Source organism: Aptenodytes patagonicus, chromosome 4, assembly GCF_965638725.1.
Source record: "Aptenodytes patagonicus chromosome 4, bAptPat1.pri.cur, whole genome shotgun sequence".
NCBI lineage: Eukaryota > Metazoa > Chordata > Aves > Sphenisciformes > Spheniscidae > Aptenodytes > Aptenodytes patagonicus.
Window position 1 is genome coordinate 85,670,990 of NC_134952.1, and position 9,380 is coordinate 85,680,369.

At 48.4% G+C, this 9,380-nt stretch overlaps 1 protein-coding gene across 1 annotated transcript; it reads right to left on the bottom strand.

Moving 5' to 3' along the window:
- Positions 1–167: 167 nt before the first annotated feature.
- PAQR3 (progestin and adipoQ receptor family member 3) lies at positions 168–7,897 on the bottom strand. The gene is made up of 7 exons (XM_076337497.1): positions 7,679–7,897; positions 7,422–7,584; positions 6,106–6,261; positions 5,148–5,345; positions 3,570–3,660; positions 3,100–3,248; positions 168–2,629 (listed from the first exon to the last, which is right to left on the bottom strand). Exons 1-6 carry the CDS (start codon positions 7,861–7,863, stop codon positions 3,106–3,108), a joined length of 936 nt encoding a protein of 311 aa, XP_076193612.1. The 5' UTR covers positions 7,864–7,897; the 3' UTR covers positions 168–2,629; positions 3,100–3,105.
- Between the last annotated feature and the right edge of the window lie 1,483 nt (positions 7,898–9,380).

Genomic DNA, 9,380 nt, shown 5'->3' on the forward strand with positions numbered 1-9,380 from the left:
TACTGCAGGCTGAACCCCTGCCCTGCCCATCCGTGCTGTGCCTTGATAATGAACGAGACAGTCTCCCTGTACATTTAAAACCCGGGGGAGGTGACAGAAGTTGTGTGGTTAAGCAATTCACATCTGTCACTTCACTTTGTGAGATGCAAGAATGGTGTTACTCCAAGTAAACATCCAATGAACTGAATTTTATTTAAAGGTTCAGTATGTACATTAAAGACCATCATGCAGCTTGATAAATTTTTGTCAGGGTAATAAAAATGAACAGCTTTGCAGTCCGTTTCCTTATCCAGTGAAAACTGCTACTGTAGTTAGAGTTTACATAAAAAATACATTAGCAAACTATAAAGTCAGTATGCTTTCAATACACAAACACAGGTTCTTCAAATACTATTGTTCACATAATACTGGACACAAGCTTTTATACTTGCAGGTTCCTTGTCAGGCTTCAGTAGTAGTAATTAGTGCACTTGAAACTTGCTTGGCTGTCAAGTTTAAAAAAAAAAATTAAAAAATCAGTGTTTACACTGAAAGGCTCAAAGGTCTGGGAGTTGAATCTCAAATGCAAAGTCAGTTCTTCCCACTACTTGTTTCTGGAGTTGAAAAAAAAAAAAAAAACTCCCAAACCACCCACTGAACTTAACAGTTAGCATTACTCTCCAGTATACCCGTAGTTAGTATCCTGCCTTCTCCATCCCCGATGAGCGTTCAGATGCCTGACAGTATGTTTCCGTCGCTATTCTGCATCTCCTTGGCACACCCCTGACGAGGAAGGCGGAGGGAGCTGGGCGTGTTTAGCCCCGGGAGGAGGCAGCGTTCGGGGGACCTGACAGCAGCCTGCCGCCCGTGCGGAGGGAACCGCAACAAGCCAGCCTCTCCCCCTGTCTGAGTAAGCTAAATCCCATCAAGGGAAAACCCTCCCGAGAGGAAAGAGGCAATAGCATAGCATTGATGAGGCTGACAGTTCAGTAAGGGCTTCTCGTCTGTTACGCAGCTTTTAGCACAGTTGCCTAAGGCTTTCCTAGCCCACTGCTAGGCAGTGCCGTCTCCTCCGTAGCCTCAGGTGTAAGACAACTGGTTTGAAATCCGGCAAGGCCCCTATCACCGTGAATTAAGCTCGCTGTTGTCAGACGATAGCAAAATAAGAGAGAAGATGCTGGGACCCTTTTGAAGGCCACGCTGCAGGTAACAAGGGCAGTTGTAGAGAGGTCAGCTAGGACAGTTTATAATCCCAGAACAGAAGACTTCTACCTATAGTCAAAGCAGAAACAGTTAGGGTGTCTCCCGCTTGCTAATGCTAGCCATGCCCATGCCATCACGTCCTTCAACAGCTCCGGTTCCAAACTTTAACCGCTTGGGATTAAGTCGTAACAACATCTCAAAGCAAGCAGAGTAATTTCCAAATGGCTAATGCTGAGTAACACTTGATCGTGCGAAACAGCAGCATTTGCTACTACTGCTCAACTGAACTGTAAACACAAGCACACCTGCTATACAGAAACCACTGAAAAATGTTGAGTCTAACCCCAAAATCCAAATAATTCCAATCCTGTTTGAAAAACTGGCACCCATTGAGCTTCATCATGCTGAGGTACAGCTGCCTCATAACCTGTCTATTTCATGTCTCCCCAGGGTTGAGTTTGTAAGAGATGGTTTCATGACAGACTCTAAAACCCAAGGCAACCTTTTCACTTATGGAGATAAGTCATTTTCAGTAACAAAGTCCGCAAGTACAGTATAATAGATCAGACAGTAAAAGGCCAAAGTTCAGTGATTTGAAGCCACAGCAGGTTCACTACTCGGGGTGTGTTATTTCATCCTGTTAAACAAATTAACTTAAAAAAATTCTTAGCAAGTCTACTAATTGCAAGATAGTAACAAACATGAACGCACAGGCTTACTGCTACTCCTGAAATATTTTAGAATACTAATTCCGAATTATCCAGGGGATCAAGAGAAATTTCTTGAAGTAATGGCACTACCCATATTGAGGGAGGCAATTTTTAAGATCTGAAATGCAGGTATAGCTACGGTGGATGACATGTGATCTTATCTTCCAGAAAAACGAAGAGCTTGTCCAGAAAAGTACAAGAGTCCACTGAATTCCGTTTCATACGTTACCGAACCGATGCTGAAGTGTAAGCACGTCATTCAGGCAAAGACTCTGAAGGATGCAACGTACCGTACCACTGTGATTTAGATCCAAGACCAGGTCCCACAGTTAGCACGGTTTTACAAGCACGCTGTCAGGAGCTGTTTCTTAATTATGCACTTGAACAAAACCTGATAAACCTTGTATATGGGCCTGTTACCTCAGCAAGGGTAATTACTTCTGTTGTTCATGTTTACCAAGCAAAAAAAATAGTGCTGTGATCTGAATGCTGAGTGTTACAGCCCACCTTGCCCTTGTCCCACTGCAGGAAGACCTGTTTTGATTGCAGAACAGGAAACGAATGTCAGATCCTGGGCAATGCTGTTGGTTTTTTCAAAATGCCTAATAACAGAGTGTCCCAGCAAGCGGGTGACAGTCAAAAAGTCAGAAAAGGAACTGCCTCAGTGCTCAATTTCATAGCTCAGCTCATTAGGTAAGGTCCAAACCCTCAAAGTCAGACATTTCATCGCAGTGCATCTGAAATACAGGGGGGAAACAAGTTTAGTCACTTACTACGCACATGAAGTTATCAACTCTTACCTGATTTCCAAAAAATCCAGATCAGTGCTTAGTAGGCTGAAAACCTGACAAAAGCCTGAGGAAAAGGCTGCTTAGGAACAAATACTGATGACTGCTTGAGGCTATTAAAATTGTGAAACAGAGCTGAAAGGGATCTGGCAGACCTCTGTCCAGCCTGTTCTAAAACTCTGCTCAAGGGCATTGCGGTCTCGTGGAGCCTCACGCAATCCAGTAGTATAGACGAGCAGAGCGCCTGGCCTCAAGATCACTACTTTTTTATTTACAAGCAAGTATTACACGGATCAGCATTTTCTTTGGGGAAGCTAATTAGGGAGGTTGACTGAAACTTATCGTAAGTTAAAACCAGGTTTATTTAACGCTATACTTGTTAGAATATCCTATTCCCAGGAGTATGAAAACCGCTATACCTTCACTCACAAGTCTGCGCTATACTCAGGACAGGGCTTGCTGTGTCGATATTGCATGATGTACACTGTGGATTGATGCCACCAGTACAGCATCACCACTGCAAGGATATGCCATACTTGGTGACTGGAGCCGAGGTAGTTCAACTGTCCTGTGCGGAAGAAAAAGGGCAAGTGGTTAAGTTGTTAAATGCAGCAATAACTCATGCAATGCAATTAGCAATCAGTCTCCTCCAAAGCTCAACTATACACGCCGCTTGCTGGTTGGCGGTGAAAGTTCTTTAACGAACTTCATCGGAAGGTGTCTGCCTTCTTTTGATGGAAATACATGCAACTTTTTACTCCATATGAGAATACTTCATGTAGAATATGGTCAATCTGTTCTCTCACAGGAAGTTCAGGACTCACAGCAAGGACTGTGACACTGCAGGAAGCTTAACTGCAGAAAAAACACCCGGAAGAGAATTTCCTACCTGGGAAGTATCTTTCTGGAACTTTGGAAATATAGAAGAGAAAAGCTACAGCAGCGATGAAGTACATGACAACTACACGTGGAGCAAACTCCTGCAAAAGAAAAGGAAGCTCTCCTATTCTGTTAGAAGGTAAAAGTAGAAAAAAAAAAAAGTCCCTAAAGATAAAAAAGAAAAAGGCATGACAAAACTGAATCTTATCTCACTGCCTATGTTATCTATGGACAAAATCCAACAGGGAAGTAAATGCCAAAGTTTGGGAAAATCTGAATGGGAAGAAACTTGTTCTATCATGACCTCTCTGCTTCAATACACAAGCTACTTAAGTGTTTCTCTGCAGCCTGCAGCAGACATGACATTTGTCGGTAAAAGGACGTCTTCCAATACGCTGATCTTACGCAGAGTGGCCAGGATAAGTGAGAATGATGACTTCAGTGCAAAAATCTCACTTACCGGTTGGGATTGCAGTCACCAGAACCCAAAGCCACAGGAGTACTACATACTGGATGGCAAACAGTCAAGCAACTCATTCACAAGTTGCTTATTGTTTTCCTTAACAGAAAGTTTTGTTACCAGAAGTGGAGCATTTTTCTGAAGTACGGAAACAAAATGTGTACCATACCTACCATTCTGCTACACCAAGAGAAGCTAAATGGGGGAAGGCGTGGGGGGACAACTACTGTTTATCTGATTTTGAGAAGGCCAGTGTTAAGTGCCCTGTCTAAAGACTACATATATTCATAAAGGTTGCTCTTCCACATTCAACAGCAGCTCTGGACTGGGCTAAACCATCACCCCGGGTGACAGTCCCCCAGCAGGGCCAGTCTAAGAATGTGCACAGTTATTGCTTACTATGAAAAGGAAACGTTTTCTTCAGCACAATTAGGTCCCTGGGTAATTGCAATGATTTCTGGGGTTTTCACTTCGGGGCATACTCTACTGTCTTTAGCTGTACTGTGCTGCTTGTTTTTCAGAGCATAATTCTAAGTGGTAAAACAAGAACAGGAAAACAGTTCGGTAACTTCACAGTGACGTTAAATGAGGATTGCGTAAGAGACAGAGGGCTGAGCAGGCAAATACTGATTTTTGTTGCCAACCCAGGGAACAGAAGAGGAAGCAAATAATCATCCCATCAGCGTCTTCTGGTTGCCCTCTCTCCTCCTGGGCCGTGGAGGCAGACAGCCCAGAGCACTCGTGCAGCCTGACAGACTGCTTCCCACTCCGCAGCCGACTCAGCTCTGCGCTCCTATCCCTCGCCCTGGGGTGAATGAGGGTGCGGTCCACCTACACAGGCTGCTCTGTCCCTCAGGCAGGTGCGCTCAGTCACACTGGTGTCCAGTTTTCCTTCTCATGGTGCAGTCTTAAATCAGTAAAGCAGATTTAATCTACTCAACCTCTTTACTGCTTCTCAATAAATTTCTAAGTGTTTGCATTTGGATCGTATCGTCTGCAAGAATTCTGTGCTTCAAGATATTTTGATTACCGCTGCTTCCCCCTCATGTCCCGAAGTGTAAGAGGTCTGAAGGAAGATGGCAAGTAAAAAGCAAAAGGGAATCTTAGTTCCTTCTTTTTTTCTTTTACCTGTACAATAGATGCACCGATGCCGCCATTGAGCCAAACCCAGTGGATGGTGGGAATAATTCCATATCCAGACACTGAGCAAAAGATGATGGAGCGCAGTCTATGCCACTGTTGTGTGAGGTAACTGGGATGAATCTGAGCAAAAAATACTGCCAAGATCATTGCCAGCACAGTGATTAAATATACCTGACGCCAGTACTGAGAAAAAAAGAAACAAAAGCAAGTTTGTGGGTGTTCTCATCATGTGGAAAAGTAAACTCTGGGTAGAAAGCTTCCATTCCTAACTGTAATGATGTATCAATTCTCCTGCTACTGCTGCGAGCACAAATGATGGGGTTTGAGTGAGTGAATGGACTCGTATTTATCAACTGACAGTGAGGGGAAGGGACTCTATGGCTCGGGTACACCTGGCAGAACATCATTTATCCCAAGCAGTGCCTTCACCAAAACATTTTAATTATACCTCTGCCTAAGCACACGTGCTCAACTACCCGACCACTGGATCCACTGCAGACAGGGATGTCATCTAGGCCTCGAAGGGAACTACTTTTACTTGTCCTCTACTAGATGAAGAGAAAATAAGCTTGTTTCTGCCTCGTCTAAGCTACCTAGTGGGAAATGATGTTTGAATTATCTGTGACGGGGACACATCCCATAAGCAGCCTCCCTCATTTGACAAAGGCAGGACCTGTAAAGTTTACCCGGCCTTCATATAAATTTCAATAGTTTCTTGAGGCTTGTGTGATTGACCGCTTGAAAAGAAAACCTCAATTTGCCTATAGCTTCAGTAAGCAAAGTTCTGCTGGTGTCAGAAGGAACTCGTTTCAGTTTCCATCTCTGTCTCCTGGCTAACGTTCTATTTGGACACCCTGCAATGAGCCCCCTTCCTACGGCGTGCAAACTGCAACAATGAGACCGCAGGAACTAAACCTTACATGAACAAGTGCTTCAAACTTACGTTATTACAATAAAATGCATAAAACACGCCTGACACGTAGCAGCCCAGGATGCCAATGGAAATTCCCGCGTAATCTAATGCCATCCATCGTCGGCTGGTCTTCTCTGAGCGGTGACAACAGAAAAGATGATATCCTACCGAGCAAAGCATACAGACCTATACAAAGGTTGAAACAAGGATGCATTAATCTCTTAAAAATTAACAGGGAGTATACCAAGCTTAAACTCTGAAGCGTAGAGCATGTGACTGACCCACTACACGTTTTGCAGTGCAACTTGGTGTAATCAACAGAAACTAACGTAAGCTTCTCTGGCAGATTGAAGAAGGAACAGAAAACTTGGAAGACTCGATAACCCCAAGTTGCACAACTAAGGAAATTGGGCTGTTGCGGCCTAGACGGTTGAGGCCAAGCGAAAAGCCAGTACACAAGGGAGCAGGGCCACATCTGCACGCGTACAGTGGGACAACGAATTCAGCTTGGCCAAACTACCACAGGCAGAAACCAAAGCCAAATCCGCCCTTACTGCCCAGCACCCAAGTTACTTTAGTGACGGAACACAGAAGAAATCAAACTCCTACACACAGGAGTCAAATTTTTTTCCCCAAGAATTGTCTTTTGTGTTTCTCTGCAACCCTCAACGGGAGTAGGGAAGAGCACAACAACCGTGCTTTCCAAGCCAGCAAAGGAGTTTTCCCTGCTTCTAGCTACGCAAAGGCATCACGTACTCTTCAGGGAATATACACAGCGCTCTTTGGCTCTTCACACTTTGTTAGGGACAGCATATTTTACAGGATCTTCAGCGGTCAAATGATGACACACTGGAAGTCTGCCGTTGAGAAGGGATTTCGTCAGATGCAGAAGGTAAAAAGCTAGAATACAAGCCCTACCGCCGTTCCCGACCGCCAGCAGGCCATGGCTGATTCTCACGGTCTGGTGGGTGACCCTTTCCAGCAGCAACTGATGCTGTCCGGGAGCCACATCAGGCACTGCTGAACCCCAACGCCCAGCTGAAACTGTGAAATACGGCCTTGGACAATTCAGTTGTTTTTCCACAGACTCTGTGCTCAGTCCTCCCTGGTTTATCCCATACGTTAAACAGGTCAAAACCGACTCAACCACCGAGCCTGTCAGTTACCCTTAAAAGCAATGCAATTTCAAACGTGCTTTCCCAGCTCTGACCCGAGCCCGTCTTGCTCCGCACTCCTACTCGCACAATGGGTCTGCAAGCACCATCAGCGGGCTTTAACGCCCTCCTTCTCTGAGAAGGTGCTTCCCTGAGCAAGCTCCCCAGCCTCGGCGGGTACCCGGCCCCTACCTGGAAGCAGAAGAGGCAGACGGAGCAGATGACGAAGTCCTCTCGGGAGGCGCCGGCCGCCGGCAGGACGGCCGTCAGGTCGTAGATGCCCAGCGTGAAGAAGAGGACGAAGCCGAGCAGGTGGCTCCAGATGTTGACGGTCTCGTTGGAGAGGATGAAGAGGCTGCGAGGAGACACAGAGGGGAGGGGGGGGGGGAGGCGGTGAGCCGAGGCTCGGCCGGCCGGACCCGGGGCGGTGGGGCGGGGGCTGCCCTCACCTCTTGAGGCAGAGGCGGGAGGGCAGGTAGGCCCGGTAGCCGTCGGTGATGTAGGGGTTGTCCTTCAGGAAGACGGGGATCTGCTCGTAGGTGTAGAGGCGGATGCCGCGGGGCACCAGCACGGGCCAGTACTGGTAGCTCCCCAGCTCGATGTAGTGCGCGCTCCGCAGCAGCTTCTGGTGCATCCTGCCCGCCGCGCCGCCTCAGCGCCCCGCCGCCGCGCCGCCGCATCGGACCGCCCCGCCGCCGCCGCCGCACCCCCCCCTCACGGGCCGCCCCCCGCGGGGATCGTCCGCATCGCCCGCCCTGGGCCCGCCGCGCCCCTCCGCGCCCCGCCGCCTCCCGGGGACCGGCCGCCGGGGCGCCGGGCGATGCGGGCGGGGGAGCGGGCGCGTCGCGAGGCGATGGCGTCACAGCGCGGCGGCTCCTCCCGCGGCGCCTGCGCGGCGGCGGCACGTGGCGCTGGCTGCGGGCGCGCGGGGGCGCTCCCCCCCCCCCCCCCCCCGCGCGAGGCGGGGCGGGCGGGTCCCCTCCGCCGGTCCCTGTCAGAGGGAGCCCCCGAGCGCCGCTCCGCGCCCGCCGGCTCCTCGGCCGCCGGCTCCTCGCCGGGCCACCGCCCGCGACGGGCGGGGGGCAGCCCCGGCGAGACCCTCCCGCCGCCCCCGGCCGCGGCGGCCCCGGTGGAAGGGTTGGGCGGCTGCGGGCAGGCGGGGCTGCCCTGCCCTGCCCTGCCCTGCCCTGCCGGAGGTGGGTGAGGTGCTGGCGGTTTTTTTCTGGAAGCCTCTCGAAAGAAGTCGGTCTCAAAAAGTGGAGATTTTAACTTGGGGTGAAAGGCTGCCGCGTGGGGGTGTGTGTGTGTGTCGTGTGATGTCCGTAAGTGCCCCAAACCGGGTGGAATTGGTGCAAAATGCAGCCCTGCTTGGCAGCCATCGGTGTGGGTATAACTGCTTCCCCCGTTACCGCTCTGGTAACCTGAGATCCGCGGTAAAATGTTGCGTTACCGTCGTGGCAGAGAACCTTGTCTAAAAGGAAATGGTGCCCAGCTCTGAGAAATTTTCGGAGAAAGATCCTTCTTTGGGAAAACCAGCTGTTACTTTCAGGTAGACCCGAACGATGCAAACCTTTCTAAAATAGAGGCGGGAAACAGACTTGTGAAGTTGAGAAGTGCGGAGGGTTGTCGTTGCTTGAGGGAATCGTACTTGCAGCTTGCAAGAGCAATCTCTGGTTCACTGCAGTAATTATTATTAGCATTTTCTTTTTTTTTTTTCCTGTGTACTCTTTGAAGTACCAAAAAAAATAATCTTAGTGGTGAAGAAGACTCTTCCAAAGGATTTGCTTTACCTAAATAAGATAAGTTGTGGGTTGTTTGCCAGTTGCTTTTAAATTTTTTTTTCCTGAATTTAAAAAAAAGGGGGGGGAGAAAGAAGTCATTCACTAGGTATCACTGTGCTCTCGTTTTCAAAGTTGAAAATAAGTGTGCTGAATGGTAATCCTCCTTCAGCTGCCCCTCCCCTCCAGTAACGTGCCATGCAGAATTCTTTCAAGGTCTTTTGTCTCATTAAACAAAATATGAGAGCATTTCTCCAAGATGGTGTGACAAGTATGAAAGATTTAGCCGTGGCAGAGAGATTTGTATTGTCAAGTAAAAGAAGCAAGGTGATGGGCGTTTGAAATCAAGAATGACAGTGAAGACCAGGTGTTC

Coding starts and splice junctions, on each gene's coding strand:
- PAQR3 (XM_076337497.1), bottom strand. CDS start 7,863: ATGCACCAGAAGCTGCTGCGGAGCGCGCACTACATCGAGCTGGGGAGC. Junction 6,262..7,421: donor TCTGCCTCTTCTGCTTCCAG/GTAGGGGCCGGG, acceptor ACCTTTGTATAG/GTCTGTATGCTTTGCTCGGT. Junction 5,346..6,105: donor ATGCATTTTATTGTAATAAC/GTAAGTTTGAAG, acceptor TTTTTTTCTCAG/TACTGGCGTCAGGTATATTT.